Source organism: Lampetra fluviatilis, chromosome 4, assembly GCF_964198595.1.
Source record: "Lampetra fluviatilis chromosome 4, kcLamFluv1.1, whole genome shotgun sequence".
Lineage (NCBI taxonomy): Eukaryota > Metazoa > Chordata > Hyperoartia > Petromyzontiformes > Petromyzontidae > Lampetra > Lampetra fluviatilis.
Genome location: NC_136278.1, coordinates 30,658,298 through 30,684,936, shown reverse-complemented (window position 1 = coordinate 30,684,936; position 26,639 = coordinate 30,658,298). Strand labels below are relative to the sequence as shown.

General features: G+C 45.3%; 1 protein-coding gene and 1 long non-coding RNA gene across 4 annotated transcripts in view; one reads left to right on the top strand and one right to left on the bottom strand.

Moving 5' to 3' along the window:
* RTEL1 (regulator of telomere elongation helicase 1) overlaps positions 1-26,639 on the top strand; it is a 65,383-nt gene that overhangs the window by 14,082 nt on the left and 24,662 nt on the right. For all 3 annotated transcript variants that reach the window (XM_078855982.1, XM_078855980.1, XM_078855981.1), the window contains 9 exons: positions 4,372-4,504; positions 9,643-9,756; positions 17,096-17,136; positions 20,867-20,952; positions 22,193-22,270; positions 23,021-23,098; positions 23,961-24,107; positions 25,033-25,154; positions 26,323-26,446. In XM_078855982.1, the coding sequence (XP_078712108.1) occupies positions 4,372-4,504; positions 9,643-9,756; positions 17,096-17,136; positions 20,867-20,952; positions 22,193-22,270; positions 23,021-23,098; positions 23,961-24,107; positions 25,033-25,154; positions 26,323-26,446 (923 nt within the window). The remainder of the gene's footprint in view (positions 1-4,371; positions 4,505-9,642; positions 9,757-17,095; positions 17,137-20,866; positions 20,953-22,192; positions 22,271-23,020; positions 23,099-23,960; positions 24,108-25,032; positions 25,155-26,322; positions 26,447-26,639) is intronic.
* Positions 461-10,734, bottom strand: LOC144931744 (uncharacterized). The gene is made up of 3 exons (XR_013636587.1): positions 10,608-10,734; positions 4,457-4,512; positions 461-666 (listed from the first exon to the last, which is right to left on the bottom strand). It is a non-coding gene; the product is annotated as an uncharacterized LOC144931744 (long non-coding RNA).

Here is a 26,639-nt window from a genome sequence, read left to right as displayed (position 1 = left end):
ACTTGTATGGGACTATCGTTTTTAATGGAAAAAGAACAGAATACACTGTAACATGATAACAAATGTATGTTAATCGCTTCAAAAAGTCAAAGAGTCTCCACTTGTTCGCCATCATTGTCAACACATGCCTTGAATCTTCTCCAGGTGGTCTCCAAATCCCGGAGGCACATTTCTTGTAGTATTGTTGCAAATTCTCAGAAGTGTTCTTTTTTTGTCGAAGTTCCCTGTAATGTATCGATCCCTCAATTGAAATCAATGTTTACACTTTCTAATGTTTGCATCGGATTGTGTATGTATGTTCAACTTCTTTCGCACTGCACGTAGCCAACCACACTCGTCGGAGGTGCGAAAGAATCTGTGCGTCCAAGAATCTGTTATTTATGATGTATGCAAATTATACGTCAACATACCTTTAGGATTTTGATTTGAAGCTTTCGTGGCTGCAGGAAGCGTCGATCATCCCACCTGATGATGGACGCTTGTGTTGCGCCCGAAATGTCGTGATTTATTTTATTTTATACCTACGTGACTTTACCGAAAGAACCAAAGAGTATACCTTTAGGATGGTGCAATGAATCGGACATAACAGACGGGACGGGCAATAGATACATTGAGGATGGCAGAGATGAGATGAAAAATAATTGAATCTTGATTCCAGTGGTAATCCTGAATTGATACAATTGAAAATGGGGTGAAGAATTGTTGCATGCCTCACGGCCAGACATACAAGCACACAATATTGTAATGCCAATTTAGATTAAATATGCTCGTGCAGGCGATCGCTAATTATATATACACTATGAGATCTCTTTTACCAGTGGCAAAATATAGTAGTAGGTTTTTACCCTTTTAAACTGGTACAAAACTGACACCTATATACAAGGCATCATGTTTGCAATAACCACAACACAAGTAGTCAAAAATGTAAACAAAAAGAAGCAACTCTGATAATGATAATAATATGCACTGTCCTTGAAGTTGATTGGTCCACACCCGAGACGGCTTTCTTTAGAGCCTAGTCCCCATTGGTGTTGGACCAGATGACACCAGAAGGCGTCCAACACCAATGGGGACTAGGCTCTAAAGAAAGCCGTCTCGGGTGTGGACCAATCAACTTCAAGGACAGTGCATATTATTATCATTATCAGAGTTGCTTTTTTTTGTTTGCATTTTTGACTACTTGTGTTGTGGTTATTGCAAACATGATGCCTTGCATAAAGGTGTCAGTTTTGTACCAGTTTAAAAGGGTAAAAACCTATTACTATAATTATATATAGTCAAGGCAATTGCATTCTCGAGGCGTACAATTTATTTAATGTCGCTAAATAATATCGTTAATGTAGCGTATTGATTGTTGCAGTCCGTATATTCACGATAAACTATTTAAAGGTACGTTTAGCTACGACTCTTAAAATAGCCGCTGATAATCCTTGAGTAATCATTATTGAATGTTGTACGAAGGCGGCTGCACACAATGATACATGCTATCATGGGAGGCACGACCCTTGCACTCTCGGCTCGTGTTTGTGTGAAGTCGTGTAGCCTCAGATTGCTTGGGAACTCTGCTGGGGAGAGATAAGAGGCTATAAAGCCGTGCTCCATATGACGTGGCACTCTCCTATTGGCCGTGTCTGCCAGAGCATGCTGGGTCGTCACATGGGCTTATACACCAATGGGGTGCTCTGATGGAGAGGCCACTTAGGTTGTGCTATTATTCCAATATGAATGTTGAACTTATGAGGTTACAAATAGGACCTTTTTTTGCGAGTATCAAAGTACAAACAAATAAGAATAGGTGTTACCCTTTCTGGCAATAAAACAGAAGGTATATTCTTGGTTCTTTCGGTAAAGTCACGTAGAATGGAAATAATAAAATAATAAAAGTTGTTTTCTTTTTGTATTATTTTATTATTTCCCTTCTACGTGACTTTACCGAAAGAACCAAGAATATGAATCCCTGCAGTCACGAAAGCTTTAAATAAAAAAAAACAGGAGGTGTTAAGATGTTCAAACACCAAATAGAAACCTTTTGCAAGGATTCGGGTTTGCATTAACCACACGTGCTTTTGGTGAACATAGTGTTCGCCTTTTGGCGTTCTCTGGTCTGACACCGGTGAGACGAGGCCCTAAAGAAGGCTGTCTCTGGTGCAGGCCAATCAGTTTCAAAGACAATCCATATATTATCAGAGCATTTTCATCACAAGTATGTGTGGTTAATGCGAACTTGATTCCTTTGTGTTTGAACATCTTAACACCTGTTTTATTGCCAGAAAGGGTAAAACCTTTTCTTATTTTTTCAATCTTGAGGTTGACTGGGATGTTCGGGGCAATAACCCTGTGTTTTATCCAAAAATAAAGCAGTTTTAGAATATTTGGAATTTCACTTGAAAAATACTTGGTTTGATTGCAATATGTGAACATGTATATATTACAGGGTAGGTGAGAACGTGCGTCACAATGTAGATAATAAGTGTGAATTGAATTGGAAAATATACTACTTCTCAACACACTATGGCCATAGAGCACAGTTGCAATATTACTGGAGTTGGGGGGGTTGTAAATTTACAGGTAAATATTTTTTTTAAAGCATCCAAGACTAACAAGTATTACCTACAGGAGTATTGTGTGAGGGGGGAAAGAACCTACAAGTTGTTTTTGAAAATAATTTAACGTAAAAATCACTCGTTGTAGAAAGGTAAGTTGCATTAAGCGACAGGCCTAACATTTTGTATGTAAGTTAATGCGAAGTAAAGGAGTTTTATGAATTTGGGTTGCGTTCAATGGACAGAGTGCCCCAGAGTGCTTTTCTGTCAAATGACCTGTCAGCCCAGAGCGCACCGTAACAGAAGCTAACAGGTCTGAGGAGCTGCCAGGTTGAGTGCTAGGTGGGTGCGTCAAAATATCCAGCCAATCAGAGGCGCCGTACCTTCCGGCAAACTCCCGGTTGTTCACAGGCCCAGTGCGCCGCGCGCTGATTGGCCGAGCGGGTGAGTGACGTTGGCTGCCTTGACGAGACGCTCGGCTTCCGAACGCACCGTTCAATAGGAGCTACGTTCTGCCTCATATCGCCACGGCGGTGTGCCCTGCCCATTGATCGCAGCCCTTGCTCACAGGCTGCTAGTGATGCAATCAATTCAAGCAGCATCTACTACACAGGTCCTTCGATCAGCTGTTTGATGGACAAAGTCTTATTTCTCTCCCCAATGCTGTCTTTGGCTTGGTGGGCCAATCGAGTGTATTGAAACCCTCGCGCATTTCTAATGTCATGTTAAGTCGAGGGGATGAAGTTGCATTAATAATTAATCGTCACTAAAATGTTTGTAATGCGAGCAGGGGAGAGAGAGTCTGCGGTGTAACGTGTGGTGAGTGTCAGGGAGGTGAGTGCTCGGTTGGTGATGTAGAGAGAAGACAGTGGGGTCAAGGGTGATAGCGGGAGGTGTGTGTAGGTGAGGTCGCCTTGTTTGGGTGGTAGCCAAGTACTGAGGACCCTTGGGCTGAGGTCGTAGAGCAATCCACCCTTGCAAAATGTGTGAAGTTGCCCTGCAGTAATTGGTTTGGGGCGAGATGTTATCACCCTGGCAGGAGGTCGTCGTTTTGATACCGACCCCGACGCCTGTATATTTGGAGTTTGCGTGTTCTCTCTCCCCATGGTCACATTGATTTTTCTCCGGGTCCTCCAGTTTTTTCCCTCCGCATTTAAAAACGTGCATTTAGAGCGTTGTTTAGTAAAAATTCCCACACATGATATAAGCCTCTTCGATGAGCTATCATTTGTGGCCAGGTTGCCTCTGAAATAGATATAATAGCCCAATGATATTTCCCTGATCAATTAAATGTTTTTGTTTAATAGGTGGAGGTTTAGCGCGTGTTCTCGATAATTAAATCACAAGTTTCAATCCGTGAGCAAAAGTTAACCATAGCATTGACAACAAATATTGGGTCAAAAAGACCCTCTTGATAACATAACAAAACAGAATTGCATAAAGGCGCTCCAGACATATATAAAGTAAAATGAGATTCAAATAAAGTGTCACTCTCCCCGCGTACTTGTTGATCCTATCATCTGCAGAGTTGTGGAAGATGAATAAAAAAACTCTTTCAGCAGTAACCTGGCCACAAATGGCAGCTCAACAAAGTGGCTTATCACATGGATATTTATAGCCGCCAAATCCTCTTAAACACATATTTATAAATGTGGAGGGAGAAACCGGAGGACCCGCAGAAAAATCACCCAAAATCCAAATAAACGGGCGTTTGGGTCGGGATCAAACCCCGAACCTCCCGTATACCAGACGAGGTAGTTAACATGTCGCCACCAAAGGCGTCCCGAGAACCCCGCGCCTGCGTGTGTGTCTCACTCGTTGTGCACAGGCAAGGTCGTCAGCTACTGGTGCTTCAGCCCGGGCCACACAATGAAGGAGCTGCTGCAGCAAAATGTGCGATGTCTCATCCTCACCAGCGGAACACTCTCCCCCATGGCTTCCTTCACCGCCGAGCTGCAGATGTGAGTACCTGCGGTAGACACGAATGGGAAGGCAACTTTATATTTGTTTAGGTCAAGAGGTCATCATGGCCAATGCCAATGATGCCACCACACTTGTAAATTCAGTGTCACTGCAGTTGTTATAAAGTTATCTAACCTCCAAGCTTGACTCTTATAGTATCTTCACCCTCTAGCTTTACTTCTTACCCTTGTTACACATGAAAGGGAGTCCACAGGAGTTGTCCTTGGAAGGGAACATTTATTGTTCCAAGCAACACCAACACCAGCGCTTTGTAGGGCACAAACACGGATCCTTGCGACGAGACCTCTTCTCTCGGAGCCCATCCTCCTTTGTCTCCTCCTCCCTTATATGCCATCTCCTCATTCCCGCCACTGGGGTTTTCTCCCAATGCCCTATCCCCCACATTTTTTGCCTGCACACCCCCTCTTCTTATATCTATGGGCGTGGTCCCTTGTCTTCTAAGTGACCCCTACACTCAGCCCCAACATGCCCCACGAACTCTACGCACGGTTGTCGCGTGTGCTTCAAGGACTGCTCTCACATGGTCCGTCAAAAACAACCCCCTACCTCCTCGTGGTCCCGGGTGGCAACGCTGTGGTGGGCAGTGCCGTGGGGGGAGGGACAATTTAGATCGGCCTTTCCCCTCATGGCTTTTGTAACCACCACAGCGGCCAAATGGGGGCTGTGGACGGGTGCGAGGGGCTGGTAACCCCCCCCATCTTTAATTAATTACTACAAAACCATGACAGCCATGTAGCCCGCATGCCCAGCCACCGCATGCCTAAACAGCTTTTGTTCGGCCGGATTGAGGGGGCTAAACGATTGCAGCATGGGCTAAAGAAGAGATGGAGTGATGTGGTACAGAAGAATGTGGAGCTGAGTAGACTTGCCGATGACTGGTACCAGCAGTGTCAAGATCGGCCTCTGTGGAGGAGACTCGTGAAGGACGCTACTGGGCAGTTGGAGGCAGTCGGCCTCCAACAACAACGTAGGGCGGAGGAGTGACGCTCACAACAACGAGCGGAGCACCGGGTGGCTAAAGCACAGCAAGTTTGCACAGTAGGGGGCACAGGTGGTGCATCAGCCAGTCGTCTCAGTCAGTCGACCTGTGGCATCTGGGTCTGCACCGTGACCTCCTGCCAGCGGGAGTTCGACACTTCACGTGGCCTCAAGGTGCACATAGCCTGGCACAAGCATCGTGGTGACGTCACCGCCACTTAGTGGCGAATGGGGGTTGTTGTTGCTCTCACATTCTCATCTTCACCACGATCTGGCTTAGGTTTTCCCCTTGGTCAGTGTCCTGTTGGTGCCACTCCATTGCCTGTCTTGTGAAGCTGCCTTCGTTCATCCTGTGCACATGCCCTGCCCCATCGCATCTTCCTCTCCTTGTTTTACATCCACAGTGGTTTCCTGCTGCATGCTTTACCCACTTGTAAATTAATAATTACACTCAATCTGCAGTGGGATATTCTCTTTAGGGAAGTACATTTTTCACTTCGCTTCAAAAAAAGAGACTTGTGAAATGGAGCATCTAAAAATACCTCCCCATCCCCATCGTGTAGTTGTTGATTGTTAGCATTAAAGGGACATGTGAACCCATTGCTTAAGCCCACTTATGCTCCGTTGGAACGTGTAATAAATACGGTTGATGGCTTTGCACAAGAAGCTTCCTCAGCTTCTGAAAGTGGCCTCCATCTGCTACTCAAAGCGCAGTTAATTGAATTTATTTTTGCCGTGTCAGCATTCTCAATGATTAGCAAACATCCAAGGGAGCCTGATACCCTAGGCTAAACTAGAGTACCGCTTGAACCTGGAGGCCACCTACATTTCCTTTGGAGTTCTCTCCTACCCGACCAGTCCCGGATGATGGCACCAATGTGAAAACACAACGTTGAAACGTGTATGCCAATGAGGCTATAGGGCAAGGCTCTGTAAGATGCCAAGCATCAGTGAGCTGACATGTATGGCCAGCCCCAAATGTTTTGGTCACCTCTGGATTTGAAAGTTGTTCACAATTAAATTGGCCCCCTCGATGGTGGAGCCAGGATTTTCAGGTAGGGGGGAGCAACCCCTCCAGCAATTATAAATGATAGGAGTTGTTAGTAAGTAAGGACTTGTCCCTTGCTTTTTATTCGACGCATGTGCGGCAATGGCGCAGCCATCGATCGAGGGTCGAATTCGAACCGTGTGTGATCGCGCTCGCTGAAGGTATGCCTTCAGGGAAGTCGTGTACTGTATATGCAACTGCGCACAATTCTGAGTCACTTATAACTGCTTTGCCGTTACTTATTGCCAATTATGGACTCAGACTATTGTCCTATCATCTCATAGAGTCCCTGGCACAATAATATGCTACACAGTGGCAATGGGGGTCGCAAAATGCCGATTTATTACTAATATACCCCAATGATCCGATCGAAATTAGGGATTTAGATCGGATCATTGGGGGGGCACGTGCCACCTCACCCCCCCCCCCCCCACTGGCTCTGCCAGTGGGCCCCCTCCATCACCAATGCAGTTTGGTGAAATGTGACAATTTGTGGTTATTATTTGATCGACTCGTGAATTGACTCATTTTAGTCTCATTTGTAGTTTCTGTCTTGTTGGTTCTGCCTCTTTTCCATTCGCCTGAAGGTGTGAAGGTGATAATTTAATGTTGTTTGCATAATTTGTTGAAGAAGGATTGCTTTTGCGCATGATTAGATCCATCTGTCCTGAACGTAAGAATATTTTAATCAACTAATCTAAACACGCATAATTACGGCAATGTCTCTGAATAATCGCACAGATTGACAGGCACAGTTTGTGGATATTTAGAGTTGCACTAATTTATATTGTTTATGTAATAGCTTTCTTCCTCCAGTTTAAATGTAATCAGGTGTGGGCCTCAATAATCTTATGTGAAAAGATCAGGAAAATAATTATGCTGTGTGTGGCCTGTTTTTTTCATAATTTAGGATTTTCGGGCATAAACTGGAGAAATAACTCCACTTACTAAAATCTAAGTTGTCCACTTATTTAAGAGTGTTGTTGTATAGTAGTCTTGCCATGATTCACTCCCACACAGATTCATTATTGTATTCAAACAATAACTTATTGTGTCCTCTTAATGTCTCGAGTTCCATCAACTTCATTCCATTAGCCAAAATGTGACATTTACACAGAATCTGAATATACAGTTTACATGTTTTGTATATAAATTCTTACATGCAGAAGTCAATGCTTCTATCACGAGCGCAGGAATCGGTTTTAATGAAGGAGCTGATGTATGCATTGTGTTCGCAACCATTCCTCCCCCTGCCAAAGACATGTTTGCTGCGTATTTATCTCCAACGTTGGCAGCTGCAGTTGGTGGAACTGCAACAGATTTTTTTCCCCGGGCACTTGAGGTTTATCACCATTCCAGTGCTAATTACATTTCCGAGCATTTGTGAACACCAGCCCTCGTTTAACACTTGCGGCGCGTGAATTCGGCACTCCGATTGGTATTCCGATGATTATGTGGCGGCTTTCGGGGCCGTCAGCGTTAGACAAATGAGGCCACGTTGCACCGTGGGATTGTAATTTCCCCGACTGTCATTAGGAGTATACTGTGGCGCCTCTGAGAGACTCGCTGTGAAGGTCACCTTCCCGCTCACATTGGCACAACAAGCTTTACTAGAAAAAAGCCACGTGGACACGGACAAATGGGAAATTAAGTTTGTAATCACCACTGGCAAGACCGGCTTTAGTTTAAAGCAGGCCTTCTGCGCCTACCTTAAACATCCATCAAATCGTTATGGTAATTGGGCACGGGCAGAAGAATGCTGAATAGTCGTGTGGGTTCTCTAGAAAACATCAAGAGGTCCCCTTTATGGTACTGTCATGCTTGTGGGTTTAGTGGAGGCAAAAGTGGCATGCTGTGTTCACTTTTTGCCTTGTAAATAATTACCTATTACAGTCCATGTCCATTATTCAAAATGAGGTGAGGTCCCACTGAGGTACATTTTCTGGCGTTCGACGATGAGAGCCAACCAACCTTGCAAAACAGAAGGGCACCTATTGTGACATATTTATAATTTGGTATATATTTTTTTTGTTTTCAGTGATTATGCTTAATGAAAATAATTCTGTGGTGCAGCTTAGCTCTCAATGTAATTTTAAAACATTGTTATGGGTAAATTGCTCTTAAAGGAAATGTCTTTGTTGTGTGCTACTGACTAAGCTGACTTATCAGCAGGCTTACTCAGCTGGCAATTATTATGTTACAGACAGCTGTAAAATGGAATTTTATCGGCAGCATTACAGTGGAACCACTTGCCTGGTTTTTGGTTTTGCTTGCAATTAAAATTGTGCTGAAGCGCAGAAAAGAGAGCATTAGCCACATAACGAAGTGGGTTCATTATCCCCCCCCACAAATGCCTTCTCTTTATTTACATACATGATGATTAACAATACCACCGAATAAATTATTGTTTGGCGAAAAACTCAAAGTCATGGATTTGTAGCGTGCCGCTGTAAATATTGACAATAATTAAAACTTGTAACACTCACAGTATTCGCTCGCTCTCAGAGAGAGAGAGAGAACGGCTCGTAGGCGCGAGGAACCAGGCAAGCGGGAAAGGCAGCCAGGCGGTGAGACAACGCTTTCACCATCCTGCATTGACCAGCGTGAAGTATGGTCAAATAACCCCTACAACCCACCGTGTGGGGGTGCCCTCATTCAGCAGTGGATTGAGATGAAGGCTGTGCATTTACATTTGTTTCCTAAGCAAGCAAACTGGACGAGTGTTGACTGTTTGGGTCTCAGCTGATTCATGCTTGTTGTAACTTGCGATTGTGTGTGTGAAGCAGGGAGCGGTAGTGCAGCGGTTAATGCCACTGCACTACGAACTCGGCGAACCAGGTTCAAATCCTGCTCGCAGTCAACACCAGTGACAATTATTTGAACTGGTCCTGGGTTTCCCCTAGGTCGACTCGGCCTCAAATAAGTTCCTGGTGTGGTGTGTAAACGTCGCCACCAGGGAGATAAAGGCAGCCGGGCGTGGTGCTGGCCAACCAACCTCTCGTACGCCATGTCGGCCTTCATAGGTACTTGCTAACAGCACTTGCTCCTGTCGTCTGTTCAGTCTCTACGGGTGATCTTTGTCTTTCGCAGTGATTTCCCCATCAAGCTGGAGAACCCGCACGTCATTGACAAGCACCAGGTGTGGGTGGGAATCGTTGAAAAGGGGCCAGACTCCGTGCAGTTGAATTCAGCGTACAGAAACAGGTAACGTGTGGAAAGCACCCAGCCGTCCCAATTCATAAAGGCCTTTACTCACCGGTGAATACTGTACAATATGACCATCATCACAATGTCAATTTGTCTTTGGAGATGACAGTGGCTTTTGTTTGCCATGGGGTGAGTTAGCAACACCTGAAGTAGAAAACGACATGAATTTGCCACGTGCAATGCAACGCTGTTAAATGAACAAGAGATGGCGTACAGCAATAGATTATAATTTTACCTGTCTGTGTGGCGTTTTTGAGCGTTGCCCCAAAGTATTTCTGGATTTTCACCGGGTATTTCAGTGCTGTCCACCATGAAACTAAACATGTTCATGGACTTGCCCAAACATTAAAATGCTGAATACGACTTAATTCTCAGTGAGGCTTCTCTGGGTTAATGAAAGAGTTATAATTATTTCTCAACAGAAGCATTGCTAAACCAACTACTGCACAGGACAAGGCAGTTGGTTGAAGGTTGCTTCAAGAAAAGGAATGTTATAGATTGGCCTGAAACATTAAAAACGAATAACAGCATGATGTTTTTAATCCATGCATAATTCTACCCAGTTCCACATTCGATTGCTATTAACAATGTTATGCATCCGTTTGCAAAGTGAGATAGAAATACTTATCCTCCTTTTGCACCGTGCCCTTTAGATAGTTTTCCCAAGTGCATAGCAGCTTCATTTGCCGTCCCACTCTGCTCTTCACGGTGTCGGTATAAGAGGGTTGTCTAGGCCGAGCTAATGGATGGTGTGTAATGGTTGGGCGTAGGGTTCAAATCAGTAATGGATGCATGTGGGGCTGGCGCGCAACAGTTAATCATCCCACTTGAGTAGGGGAACTACTCACAGTTGAGTCACTTCGGCCATAGCACCAAGATCGACGACCTCGCTGATCAAATGTTGAGTTTCGGGTGCAGGTGCCTTCTCCGAGGCAGGAGGCCCTGTCTGAGCCAAGACCTCGCTCTTTCCCAAGAGCGCACACATTCAGAGCTGTGCCAAAGAGCTGAGCCCAGGGGCGAGCGTTATTGAATTATTCATACAAAAGGAAGGGCATTATACTGATATCTATTCCACGCACAAATCACCAGATACTGTGGTGCTTGGCCACACACACCCAACCGTCACGCACGATCATTTAGCTGCAATGATGCCCTTCCACACTGAGAAAATTACGTATGGTGTAACACTGCATGGTCTAATTTGTTTTTACATTTTCAGGCCAATCTGCCACAGTCTTCTAGCAAACTTAAACCAACTGCCTTGCAATGTAAAGCAGCAGTGTGGTCATGGTTGTGTTGAAAAATTAACCAAAAATAATGCCCCTTATTTACCACGCTGGTAATGCCAGACATGACCTCGCACTGGCCAATTAGCCTGTACACGCAAGTTATAGGTTTAGCTTATCTCGGCGATGTAGATGTGTTGGGGGAATCATACAAACAGCACGATTGTATGATGACTTAGCTTGTTTGAAGGCGTTAGCATGTCGACATGATTCTCCCATCATCCAAGTGAGCACTCAATCGTTTTTTAATAATTTGTCGCAATGAGCTGGTAGCATCCTGTTAATCTTACTACTCGTGTATTAATTTTGCGGAGCTAAATTGCAGGAAAATCACCGGCTCTCTCTGACCGGCGTGGTGATGCGTGGTCAATTAACTCCTACAACACCCATGTCGTGGCTCGGCGTACCCCTCATCAAGCAGCGGATTAACAAACTGCCAACCAAAGCCTACTTGCACCAACTGCTTCTCATCTCCCCAAATTACTTGCCTTTTGTTTGCACTCACTCACTTTTCTTGTTGATAACGCTTCCAGCCTCTCCTTAGTCACAGTGGTAAACGGAAACCATTGGAGTGGTTATCCCCCGCTCCCCCCCCCCCGTAAATTATTAACAGTGGCAAACTGCACGTGATTTCTTGTGTCATTAAGTGGAAAGTGCCCCCTCAGGGCCACTGGGATGTACCCGTGATGGCGACTTTACGCGCAGACAGGCGCTCTCCGCTGCTGAATTGTGCTCCCCTAATGGACGGGAAGCTGGAAATTGCGCCACGCCCGACGTGAACTAGATGGCCTCCGAGCGTAATTACAGCAGCGCTAGGGCACGCAAGCCACGATTGATGGCCCAACGCGAGCGCGTTCCGAGAATAAGGGGGGGGGGGGCGGGGCGACAGGTGGATACGGCAGATTTCCCAACACTTTAGAGGCGTTAAAGCCATGACAGCCGAATTGTTTGTAGTGTCGCAGCTTTTAATTTAAGATAATCGCAGGCGAATGCAAAGTGAAGGCCGATCATGGTGGCTGGATGTCCCGCAACCACATGTCGCCCACGCGTTGCACGATGCCCGAACACGCCATTCTTTTACCGTTGTGCATCTGCATTGCAAACCGAAACGCTGCACTGAGTGAACACGTCGGTCGGCTGATACGCTTCCCGACTCTTGAATAAAACTACGTGTCGGCATTAATTTTTGGCTTGTAACAATTCACACCCTCGATTGGCACGGTTGGCTACATACGGAGTGACAGAAGTTCAACATACAGTACGTGCATACGAAAGTCTACGAGCGCTTTGATTAATTGTCGAGTCTGAGTGTTCCGAATTGATTCGATAGTGAATTATTTTTTGTCTTGTTTTTAGCATCGTTTAGGTTGTTTCTTGGTTTTGTCTGCTCCAATAGCCCTACATTTTACATTGGAATACCATTTTCTTACATCATGCATGGCTTCATCTCACTCACATGATTCGACGTGTGCATTGTGCGCGTAAGAATGCATTTTTAAGCCATGAATCATTGCATCCTTGCATGTAAATCTAATAAATAAGGGGAAATCTATTATCGCACATATTCCATTTAAATTACACCGCACGACTTCATCCAAGCAGATTTTTAGTTATCGATGTAGCTGTCCACTGATGGCATTCATGGATAACTTACCACCAGTGGACAGTGACATTGACTATAAAAGAAAAGGTTTTTTTTGTGTTACCGAGGCACAAAACGTTATTTCACGCATCCTTGCTCCTCAACCGAACGTGCAACAAGCGAATGCGCTTCTTACATGCCTAGCCCCTACCACAGTACCCCATTATGTGAAACAGATAAGCAGGGTTACACACACACACTAGGCATGAAACTATGAGTTGATCCATGAATTAAAATAGATGTTTTCATTGAATTCTACGCACATGAGAATTGATTTAATATATTTGAAGACGGAAGCTTGTGTTGCCTCAAACGTCGTGATTTAATTTTATTTTATTTTTTTACCTACGTGACTTTATCGAAAAAAACAAAGAGGTATGAACCCTTGCAGTCACGAAAACTTCAAATCTAGAAACATATGAACCTTTATGTGTGTGCGTGCGCAGCATGTGGCTGCAGGCACGAATACATTATTAAACGGCTCAAAGCAACGCGGCATGCACTTCCTAATGCCTCCCTTCGTTATGTTTAGTGCCCTTGTGAAGAGGCAATTAATAGGCCATCGTGCTGTAGCGCCAACATGTTTCTGTACCAGAAGTCCCTCGGTTTAGCATTTTTAATTCATTTCACGAAAACTACTGCGAACCGGAATAACTGTTAATCGAATATAGGAATTCCATGTTCAAAGCATTCATCTGATCCTAGACGATCGGAAGTTGACCTTTTTGACCCTAAAAACATAGTTTGTAACATTTAAACACTCACTATGAATAAAACATATTCTAAGAACCTATTAAAGGATTATAATATTAACATAAACATAATCACTCAGTCTGCAAGAGAGCTGTTTCCACTGCCAAAACAGAGAACGTATAATGTAGACAAAGCCAGTCGAGGTCTGAACGCTCATAGATGGGTGTCGCTGATTGGCTGAGGGCATGCTCAGCCCAACTTATGAGCACTCCGATTTGCCGAAATTGGCGCCCGCGTGCGTAATGTTAACATGACGTTAATCAAAATGTTAACGTTAGTCGAAACCATGGGGTCCTATGGTTGGCGAAATGTTAACCAAATAAAATCGTTAACCGATGCCACTGTTAACCAAGGAACTACTGTACATGGCACTATATCCCCTCAGGGTAACAAATCTGAAGATGGAGGAGGTTTTAGTTTTCATGTTTTTGTTCCTAATGTCCAGGTATGAGTTGGATTGAAAAAGTTCACTAAAATATATTTTGACAGTTTGAAAGGACATCAGAAAAGGATGTCCTTTGGGATATCATTATTATGTATTCGGGAAAGCCTCACTGAGTCTCAAGGCTGTTTTTCACTCGGGTCCTGCACTGGAATATTTGGCCAATACAATGGATGAGAGAAGGCAGGAAACTGGAGTACTGCACCCGGGTAGAAGCCACACATAACACCACTGGCATCTCCTGTTCACCCATCGGCCTCCTGCCTACAATTCCTAACAAGTCCTTATGGTTCAAACACAACAAGTCCTTGAACCACAAGGACATATTGTGGTCCAAGTGCCAACCAGACCCATAACCTTTTTGGTTCTTTCGGGAAAGTCACGTAGAAAGAAAATAAATTGAATAATACAATATACGACGTTTTTGATTGCAACATACCTGATGATGATGATGATTGCTTGTGTTGCAATCGAAACGTCGTATTCTATTATTTAATTGAATTTATTTCTACGCGACTTTACCGAAAGAACCAGAAAGTAACTCCTGCAGTCACGGAAGCTCCAAATCAAGTTTAGACCCATAACCTGTTTAGATTTTGAGATTTGAAGACATCGGGTGCATGTTGAATGACTTAAAATGGGCATAAGGTGATCTTTGGCCCCTCCACCACATGCTCACGGTCATGTGATTTTAGCAGGGTAATCGCGCAGGCAAGTCAGCTCGGCATCTGTTTGGTAAACTGTATGCGAGTGGCAAACTAAATTTAGTACGTGTATCTGGCCAAGGTGGCTCAGCCGTAGCGTGAGCGGCTCACAATCAGAAGGTTGCAATTCATATCCTGCGGTTGCCACAGCTCATTTTCCCTCCGGGGTCGAAGCAATGAGCATACATTTCAAGGGAAGTAAAACATGGTTTCCTCTGGATGGACTTGTCCCTGCCAAAGTAATGTGGAATTCAGACCACTGGCTCAGAGCTGTAAATAAGAGCGATGCTAATTTGAGCAGGAAGTAGGGGAGACTAGGCTAAGATCATTAATTATCTACTAAGGTCACTCCATTTCAACCTCTTGAGCTTGTAGTTTAATCACGAATGATTGTTTGAATTCAGACCCAAGGTCTGAGTAGCGCCGACTCAGACGTGACCCCCGAAGCAGTGACCCCGGAGTCACCTGACCAGTCCTGTGGAGCGGTTTTTATTTTAAGTAATCAATGCAAACATAAAATGCATGTTTAAATTTGGATGTCATGTGACCCTTAATATTTCAACGGCTCTGATTGTGTGTAGGCGGAATTAAGACCATGGCCTAATTTTAAGCAGGGGAAAATACACCGTCCAATTTACAGTATGATAACAAAAGCATTTGGTCCCTTGGGTGGCCCAGCGGCAGCTGTCGGATGAATAATTTAACCCAACTTAATGCACGTGTGGTGAGCCCAATGCACGAACTGCTGAGAGTAAGGCATGCATTGACTGCCTAATAAGCCACAACGGCTGCTGTGCTGGGGCTCATCGTCCGATCGAAAAAGTGTGGTTTTATTTTAAAATGCTCAAATGTCGCTTTTCACCGTTGTTGCATTTTGGACCATTAGTATGGGGCCACTTTCGTGCTTGAGTTCATTCATTGATAGCCCCGTGGCCTATTGTGGATTTCTGTGCAGCTATGTCGATGCCTTGTAAATGCAAATAACTTGTTTACTGGGAAACTTTGCGCACAATTTTTAGAAAACACAAATGATGTAATCTTGATTTGAAGCTTTCGTGACTGCAGGAATCCTTCAACATGCCACGCTATTTATTACTTTTACACTATAATACCCCATTAACACTACTTCGGCTACCTTTGTTCTCAAAAACGTATATAAATTCTTGCTGGTAACAGCTTCTCTTCACAAGGCAGCAGACATCGTGCTGCTCGCAGCAGACATCGCTGCTATCGCGATTTTCACCTGAAGACGATGGTTTGTGTTGCTATCGAAACGTCGTGATTTATTTCGTTTTATTCCTACCGACGTGACTTTGCCGAAAGAACCAAAGAGTACAAATGGTGTAGTGTGTGCATTTGCAACAAGCTGTCATGAGGATTGTATCTCAAGCCATTGATCGATCTTTACAGTCGTTTAAATAATAATTATCGTCGCCAGTGCTTGCTGTAAAGAAGAAATCGGTGTCAACTTGAGGGCGAGACAGCTTAGATCAATTTCCATTAGATTTTTATTATTCTTTTGTCTGCTAAGGTCACGCCAGTGCGGCCCGCTTTTTTAAATTAAATTTACTGAGATGTCGTCAACCAGCGCTCACTTCCCCTGGGTTGCCCGGTTCATGTGGACGTTTGGGAATGTTTTCACTTGCATTCTGGAATCGAGGCTCACCAGAGAGACTCGCTCTTAATAAGACGCAAACTATAATCTGCTCTTTTGTTTAGACATGCTCTAGAGGTAATTACTTCATCAACATTTGAATGCGGAGCTTTCAATGGCACATGATTGTCGCTCATTTGAGAACATTTCAGGGCTGTTTGCTGCTTAATATTTACGTGAATACCGCTAGTTATTGAATACTTTATACAGGCAATGATAGACTGAATATTATTTAGCTGGATGACAGTGGTTATGGTGTTTGACTCACAATCAGGAAATTGCATGCTCAAATACCAATCCAGAATCAACCCATCATCCTTCTAGAGTGTTCCACCTTACGAGAACTAAACTTGTTATTCTAATATTGAGGCTACCCCGTGACAATGGGGAATTTCCACCCTTGGCTCTGAACAGTCAATAGAGATGAGTTAGTGCTTACAAATGTTGCATATTGGCCAGGACAGTCCCAGTTTTAAAAAAAAAGTTTGTACCGGTGTCATCAGGGAAAAGGGGCGGTGCAACTGTGAGTAGTTGGTGGGGCTGGAACATGAGTAGATGGAACCTATGGCCAGTAGATGGAGTCAATTTATGAAAGTAGGGGGGCTGATAGAGGGAGCGACTGTCAACTCGAATTTCCCAGTTGAGCCTCCCAGAAATGTGGTAGCGCATAAAATGAGTGCTCCCCAATTCTGGGGGAGACACAAACTAACTGGACTTGTCGCGTACAATTTCTACACAACGCACGTACAATCCAAAAGAAAAACATATTTGCGCTGTAGGACTGCTGCAATGATGATGATGATGATCATGATTTGGTTTATTGAGAAGCTAATAAACGTGGTGGGTGTGTTTCAGGTCCTGCCCGGCGTACATGTCGTCACTGGGAAAGACGATAGGTGAGTCGACTGCGTCACTGTGCTCACGCCACATCACGCCGCTGCAGAGTTTCGAGCTGCCCCGCTATTTACACAACACGCAGCTGTTGACAGTGATGGTTGATGCAACGCTTAACTTTAATGAGCCGGCAATGATTGCTCGTGCCCCTGTTTCCGCCGCTGTAATTTACACAGCGCAGTTTTAAATGTGTCAAATTTTGTTTCCTTTGTGGTTTTATTGAGCACTGGGTCTGTTGCATGGACCAGCACAGTGACGTTTGTACCCCAGAAGCCACACAATGAAGGGGTCGTCAAGACCATTCAATTCATAATTATTGTTATTATTAAGCTTAAACACTACGTAAGTGTATGCTTACAACACTGACTATATAATTGTGCATACAGTCGATCGTGACTGAGTGAGTTCTTTGAATTATGATTTAGTCGGGGATCAGAAAACTGAAATTTTCCAAAATATTGTCAAGGCAATGCTCATCACTGGACAAATCCAAAAATGAAATTGTGAAAATATGGGCCCTCAAAAATTATTGTCAAGAGTTCGATTGGCTTTACTCATAGGGCAGGCTCAGCCCGTCCTGAATGGCTTCAAGTCTTACGATAAACACTGAGAAATGTACAGTCCTGATTATCAGTGAAGAAAGTAAGTGACCTCTCATGGAGTGTCATGCTAAAGCCCACTGGTTATTATGAGTGCATGTATGTATGTATGTACGTTGAACTTCTTTCACACCGTACGTAGCCAACCATGCTAATCGGAGGTCTGGGGGAAAGGACAACAAACTAAACACAAAAAGCAGTTTCAAAGACACGAGTTTTCAATTTAGTCCAATATATTGTATACACAGCATAAGTGCCCAAAAGCATTATTAAAAATATATATAACCTACGCTGCAGGAAAATGCTGTTTCACATTTTATTCGGTAATCAATTAAGCCAAACATTCCAATTGATGGGCTTAGTCAAAGGCAATGCTGGGACTGCTGAAACTTACCTGGTTAGGCAAAGTAAAGGAGCCTCATACATATGTCGGGGTTTGAGAGCACACGTTTGGTGGAAGCAGCTACACTGTGCTCCAGCGGCGCTTGGTGGTAAAACTTTAAATCCCGCCGCACGTCCCGGGGGGATGCGGTGGTTCGGTGAGGACGAGCGGCGCTCGTTGACGACATCGCGTCCGCGTTGGCGCTGCACCGTGGTCCCCGAGGGTGTTTTTTTTACCGAGCTAAACAGTCGCGGGTCTCGCCTGATTTATTCACCAGCGCTTGAACGGCAGAGGTCGCAACCGGGTACCTGATACCCTACCCGATACCCGGCTACCCATGCCCGGCTGGGTACGGGTAGCCGTTTGCGACCCTGGTGCGGCCTGGTACGGGTAGACCGTGAGTCACTGGTGAGTAACCGTTTGTCACTCATTTCGGGTAGGGTACGGGTACGGGTAGGGAACGGGTACCCGTACCCGGCCGGGTATGGGTACGGGTACCCATTTGCGACCCTGGTGCGGCCGGGTACGGTTACGGGTAAGGAATCAAAACCCGTTTGCGACCTCTGTTGAACGGTCAAAGTGGGCATTGGTGAACAGCATCGAGCCCCACTCTGCTTAGCTTTAATTTGGTTTGAATTTTTGCATATTTAAATTAGTTTAAGTTGTTTTTGACCCTGAGAACGACAAAAATATTACCACTGGCTTTGACGGCATGAGTTACAAGGTTAATCCTGCATAGTAGACAAGTAACAATCAATAAAAAACGATTAGTTATGCTCACAGTATCTGCATGACATTATGCACGTGAGAATGGACCTCTCGGTTGTAATTTGTGGCGGGCCAAATTTTAAATTGAGGGTTTCTGATTTTGTAATTATTAGCATCGACCCGAATATATTTGTGCCAAACTTCGACTTTCTAGCCCTTCTTGGCACATCACTGTACAATTGACATTAATCGTTCACTCGGTCACGATTGTCGGTGTGATTCTATAATACATGAGCGCATTCGCAAGAGCCTTTGTTTTCTTGCGTGAATCGGCGTGTGGGACAATTGTTTCCCTGACGAAATAAGGACCAATACAGCCCTCATGATTATGCCCCCCCCCCCCCACCGTCGTGCATTGAAAGGGCCCTAGCACTGTGCATCGTACATTGCTGCAACCTTGGGTAATCATTAGCACATCTTTATGGCCAATTTAAATAATTATGTATGGTAATTGGGTCAGCGTGCAGAAGCTGTGCGTTATAATTGATAGCATCACCACGACGGGTATTTCATTCAGTCCGGTTCATTTATTATGTGTATGCCGTTGTATGCGTACGCCGGGTATGCCGTTGCGCGTCCTTGGCTGCAGGTGAAGGGTGTGCGGTTGTGTTCCTGATGAGACCACCCTGAGAGAGCCAACTCAGGTGTCGGTCTCTTCATTACGGCTACGTCACATTTCGCTACTTTGCATCGGTCCATTAGATGTGCGTTTGAGCGTGTAATTGTATTCGCCTCCGTGTTAAAGCAGGTAAAGTGCGCCATTATTACGGCGATAATAATCTTCCGTTAACTCGGTTTTATTTTGCGGCTGTTGGGTTAGAGTCAGTAGCTAGCATGTGGGGTCCCTCTTTATACCACAGTCTAATTTGCTTCTATCCATTTCTCCTTTAAAGTAAAACACAGCCCAAAACGCAAATATCTCCTATCTTGTACGTGCACACCTAAGCTTGCCCAACACAGGCTCGAAGCTTTACTCATGAGAAAGTAGACGTTTCTTTACCAGCAGTCACTGATACGAAAATACTGATCCTTTGATACCCGAGTATGCAGCAATGGGCATGTTAATGGCATCCCAAGGAGTACGGGGATGGGGGGGGTGGTTTGGGCTCAGGGCGGGAATTGGGATTTTTCAACAGCACTGCAGTTTGGACCCTCAGTGTGGCTTTCCTATAAAAACGACTATTGTTGTTCTTATAAGCTCTCAATTATCTTGGGTAATGACGAGGTGATGGTGGATTAGGGAGAGGGGGGGAGCAGCAGCCCGCATAAACAATAACAGAAAATGCAAAACACGTGTAAATTAGGTACTTAAACAAATTGGTTACCTTCATAGAATGGGGTGAAAACGTAGAATGTGTCACGTGTTTTTTTGCTTTAAAACATAATCGGTTTCATTTTTTACGATCACATGGGCACTGAGTTTCTGACCTTGCGATGAGTGAGCAGCAGCTAATTATAGAACCCGTGTACAAGCAAACACAAATATATCCAATTTTGGCACGCACGGTTAGTCCCCAACCCAGATTATCCACCCGTGGATAATTATGAGTTAACGGGATTTATCAGAGCGGCAGTCTTTTCGAATGCAGCACACATCCCCATTGCGCTTGACTCATGTCACTGCGATTTTACTCCCATGGATATTATACATCAATGCAGCGCTATTGTTGGGGCACTAAGACTGAGTTCTTCACTGTTATTCTAAAGTATTTTTCTCATCAGCGAAACTTAAAACCCATACCGGACAGCCCAGAACACACAGTCGTACGTATCTTCAAGATAAGAGATATTATTTGGGGTGTATCAGGTTGCTTATCCCTTTCATCATTCCTGCCCATCAGCAGTACTTTCTACGAGGCACTCCGTTGGCACGATGTGATGGTTTGATCACAAACAAAAAATATGAATGAAGTGGGCACAATTCTCCCTCGGTTAAGTGACGGGAGTGAATCCACTTCCTCTGGCCCTCTCTCTCGTGCCCAGTGAACCTGGCGAGGATCATCCCCAATGGGCTGCTCGTGTTCTTCCCCTCCTACACCGTCATGGACATGTGCCTTCAGCACTGGAAGGTGAGGGGCACGTGGTCACACCACACAATTGTCAGTTTCTGAGGAGCGGCCGTATAATGTCGCACTTAGAGTGGTGTACAGTCTGTTCTCCTATCACGTGTTGTTTTCATAACGTGAATCGGATTTAACGCGATTAATATATTCGGGAACGCATTTTTTATGACGCTGATGCGAATTGGATATTACGCGATCGAGTGAACGGAACTACGTCACGCGAGTCGGAATAAGCGGCCGTACGGCTGCCTCGGCGTAGCATCGCACAAGGCGGGATGCTGCTGGATGCTTCTAGATGCTACCCACGCGACTGTGCTTTACCCTATATTATATCGTATTTATTATCACGATATTTTTCCATAACGCGGCGTTCTTCAGGAACGCAAACTACCGCGTAATAGGAGAACAGACTGCACGCATATCACCATCGTGCTGTGCTGCGCCTGCGTCACCATCGCAGTGTTCCATAGATGCATGACATCACACCGTCCGTACATCATCATCGCACTGTGGTAATAATACATACGTACATACATCACAAAGGGCAGTGGATATATCACCATCACACCCGGGTTGTGCTTCCATCACCAAAACGCCGTGCCGTACTTGAAACGCCGTCACGCAGTACCATGCATACATCACCATCACACCCGCATCGTACCGTCAATACATCACCATCACAGGATGATGCACATGTCACCATCGCACTGCTGTTCATATATCACCATCACACTGTGCTGCATTTACATCTCGATTACACCACAATTCAAATACATTGGCACCACACTGCGCTGTACGTACATGAGCATACGCCTTGCTGTAAATGCATCACCATACAATTTTCTGTAAATACATCTCCATCGCATCTCTGCACACACATTTGCCAGGCGTGGCGAATCATGAAAATTGTAACTTTCGAGACATTGAAGCTCTCACCAGGTGCCCCTAATGGAATGGGCTTTTGCAATAACCGCCCGAGCTTTGGGGAGCATGCGCTGAAAGGTCACATGCCCTGGTGCAGCAGCGTTTATTATTACACATATGATAAATCTGACATTCAGGCACATTTACGATATATCCTGGCGCTATTGTATCATGCTACACGATATTGTGGTGCATTATGAATAGCAATAATAGACAATACATGACTTATTAAATGATTGGGTACATCATTCAAACGGTAATATACAAGCTGGAGGGGGGTATGCTTTGTTGCTTTTAAAGTGAAGTGTCGCCCGGTTTGCAGAACGAGGGATTATCAAGCAAGATCGAAGAGATTAAACCTATGTTTGTGGAGCCCAAGCAGAAAGGGCTTTTCACAGAGGTACAACATTGCATTTCGCATTCACGTTCATGATTTCAATTATTATGATTGGTTAGTCCTTCAAGCAGAAGGTAGCTCTTCTGCCATATCTGATGTTGATGTCCACCAGGACTGTCCTCCTTTTATGTCACTGGCTTCCTTCCCCACTTAACGTATTTTAAAGTTGGGGTTGAATCCTCTAGTTGTGCCATGCTCTGTGCCAGCAGACTCAACTTGGGCAGGGACATTGGACGGTTTTGGTGAGATCAGAGCCTTTAGGTTTCGTATCCTTGAGTTGCACTTGTTTTAACTCTGGGCTTTGGGGAACGAGTGTTAGGGGAGCGGCTGCATGCTGCCCATCCCTGTGAAAGGCGCTGTCCGTCTGGGAGCCCTTGAGGCCGTGACAATTTTTGACAGTGACATTGGGTTCCTCATTAAGGCTGCCCGCCCGCCCGCCTCCGATTTACTCCAGCAGCACCTTTATATTTAATGTCTACGTGCCGTGCATTTCTGCCTCAGTGCTGCGTCGTGAGCGCGATCAAAACACAAAGGGATTTGGTGTTACAATGAGAAAAATGTCGAGTGCATTAAACCGCAGCCGTGCGTGCCTAGAATGCCCGCCCATCTTCGTCTGCAAATTTCCTGGTGCCTTCACCCAACCACGGCATGTGCCCACCGAAGGATCTTTCTCCTTTTTTTCTCTCCGATAGATTGTTGCACAAGCTCCGTGCTCAGTTAGTTGCTGATCTATTGTGTCTCCTTCCATTCTAGGCAATTAATGGTTTCTACGATAAGATTAACGACCCACAGTGCAGCGCCGCGGCCTTCTTTGCCGTCTGCAGAGGAAAGGTATTGTGCTTGGAGGAGTTGCCAGACTACATTTGTGCCAAACTTCAAAACACACACCAGCAGCCAAATTCACACAATCAGTAAGCCACCCACTGGAAAGTGTAAGCTCTGAATATATCACGAGCAAATAAGGAAAACTTTTAGGCATTGCGTATATGTGTCTTGTGCGTACACACAAAGATCACCCCGAATATATGTAAGCTGCATATATATATATACACATACATACGCACGCCCAGACAATGTAATTATAATAATAATTGTGGTGCAAAATTAGAATTACAATACAGTGGGTTATATGAGGTTAGGCTACGTAGTACCCAGTAGAGAGCAGTGCAGCCATATCCATTGCTGTACTCTATATCATTCGCCCCAACGTCCATGCTCTTCATTTTCATTTAACTGGCTAGGATGGTGAAGTATGGTCAAATAGGTTTCATCACCCTCACGCCAGGGAGAGGTACTTATTCTGCAGGGGATCGACAAAGGACTGTACATGTCCATGAATTAGGTCAGGCAAATACCCCATCGAACCAGAGTCTTTTCTGTGACGATGCAAGAGGTTAGAACAGGGTTCGGCAACCAAAATAACAAGAAGGGGCCATTTTTTTTTAATTCGGTAAAATATTACAAGAGCCGCAATGCACGTGAATACGAGACGGTGTTCCTTAATAAATAACGTCACGAAGAACTGCTTGCGGCTCCGGACCCGCAGGTTGCCGACGACCCCTGGCTGAGAATGTAGTCAATAGTCACCTGTGACAGACGCGCGGCGTTGACATCGAGACCACGTGATTGGAGAGAGAGAGAGAGAGGGGGGACGACCATCATTGCGCCCTCGCTACTCCCCCGCTCCGCTCAGGTGAGCGAGGGCCTGGACTTCGCTGATGCCAATGGCCGGGCGGTGATTATCACGGGGCTGCCATTCCCACCGCAAATGGACCCGTGGATAAAGCTGAAGATGCAGTTCCTGGACGAGATGAAGGCCAAGCGGTCGACGGAGATGCAGGTAGCGGACGGGGACTCTGCCTCGTCGTTTGCGGCGTCAATCCCGTGCTCGCGGAGCGGCGTCACGGTCACGGCCCTCGTGCGCCCGTTGCCGAAGGTTGCGGTTCAAAGCCAGCAGGCTGCACCTGGCTATTACTGCCACGGAATGAACCGTGTTATACTGGTAGGAACCACCTGGTTCCACCAGCCCACAGGGGATTATTGTGTCCGTCCGTCTTGCATCGAAAAATGGGAGGGATGGGGCTGGGTGGGGAGGGTGGGGCTGGGTGGGGGGTGGGAGGGGTGGGGCTGGGTGGGGAGGGGCTGGTCACCCCGTAGTGCCCTTATAAAACTCAACGTTTAACCTACTCACGCCGGCTTGTGCCCGCCCTCACAGTCGGGCATATTTGCGGAATACACCACGCCGCCGTTGACCCTGGCCATTGACCGAGCAACCCAACGTCCGCAGGAATGTGTTATATGCATCGTCCGCTTCGCAGTGGACGTTAAAGATCCTGCGGCATATTCAAAAAGATTACGCCACTGTGTGCCGGCATCATGCTCATAAATTTGGAAATTACCTGCAAATTACTTGAACCCGTTCCGAGACGTCTGCAAGTTGCAGGGTGGGGTCCCATTCACCGCAGAATCTCGGAACGCACAAGCAGTTAGCATTGATTTTTTTTAGAGAGGCATAGCGCCGCTGTTTTTAAAGACATTGTGCTCACCGCAAAGAACTGAAGCGACACGACCGCACCTTATGATAGCTGGCGCCAAACTGTCACATGTCTGCCAATAAAAATAACTCCTGCGCAAATTCTCATTTGAACGTGAACACCAACTGTATTAGGTGGTTGTAATGCTTTCCGAACCTTAGTTTTTGTGAATGATTTGTTTGTACTTACACAGTGGCTAAGCGTGTGCTGTCTGTCTTCTGTCACTGTGAGTTTGTGGGCCTCTCTGGCCAGGAGTGGTACACCCAGCAGGCTTCGCGTGCCGTCAACCAGGCCGTCGGCCGCGTCATACGACACCGCCACGACTACGGCGCCATCATCCTCTGCGACCACAGGTACCGCCGCCTTCCTTCCCTTCTGCCGCCGCCCACGCCCTCCTGAAACGTCTTGAGCTCGATTGCTCGGCCAGAATGTTAACGAAGCATCGAGTCATCCATTAATATCGATTGCTACGCCCACGGTACTTTCACCGGATTGTGCGCATGAGAGTCGATCGCGCGCATAAGTTCTGCAAATGATGCACAAGATGTCGCGTGAAAGCTTGTGCCGTGAAGAAGACTACAAATGAGATGGGGAAATAATGAGAAGGTACAAAAGGAGATGCAAAAAACCTCGTTGTGATGATCATAATTGGACAATTGATCACATCGCTGTGGGGATCAATCATGTATTGCACAGCAAGAGTGTCGGACTTAGACTTAGACGATCGATTGGTGTTTATGTGTGTGAATTGTATGGTCCTTGTTTCAGGCAGTGTTCGGATCAGACGATGGAATCATAGACGTAGTACGACTATGAGACCAATGATGATTCGACCCCTTATCCTGCCCGTAATACCATCAATTCACACAATTTGGGCTCGTGATTCAACACGAGAAGCTTTTCTCTTCCTTATTGTCCGCACCATATTGTTGGCGCGGTATTTACCATCTCCTTTGTTTTGTACATCTCATATGTACTTTATTTAATTTCGACTGCGTTTGGTTTGTCTTGTTCATTCCAACCTTTAGCCTCAAAAATTTTCTTTCGATAAAAGTTGCATACATTTAAAAGTCATTCATTCATATACTTATGATTCAATGCACGTGTTGATGGCATTTAATTTTTTTTTAAATGCAAAAATTCTCCACCTGTGGTTTTCACACCTGGTGATGATTGCTTGTGTTGCAATCGAAACGTCATGAGAATTTATTTATTATTTTATTATTTCCCTTCTACGTGACTTTACCGAAAGAACCAAGAATATAGATTATATTATGTTATTATGTGAAGCGCGATGGCTGCATATCTTATCGAGGAGAGAGTTTAAACATGTAATAGGGGTATTGAGATTCGTAAGATATGTTTTGACATAAAATGCTTTGCCTCCAGTCTTTCAGCGGGGGGTATCTGTGCAATGGTCACCATGCACTTATCGCTTTCCATCGCTTTGTGTACAAAACCGTCTGAGTTGTCCAGCGAGCCCCTTGGCCGAGACTTTCCAATGTTCTGTTCTGCTGCTAGGTTCTCATCCGCTAGCGCGGTGGCGCAGCTGCCGTCCTGGATGCGTCCTTCCGTTAAGGCCTACCCGGAATTCGGTGCAGTGGTCCGCGAGCTGTCGCAGTTCTTCCGGATCGCCACAAAAACGGTGAGATTTGGCAAAAGCCGCACGCGATTGTATTTCCACGTGTGGAGTGTTTATTGCGACAGCCCATAAGCAGCTCCTTTGCCGAGGTTTTAAATGAAGGAAGGCGCAGCCCGAAAGAATAAAAATCTCTTAAACGATAGATATTTAACGAATAGGGGTGTATGTGGTCACGGATAGTGATTTGTGATCACGT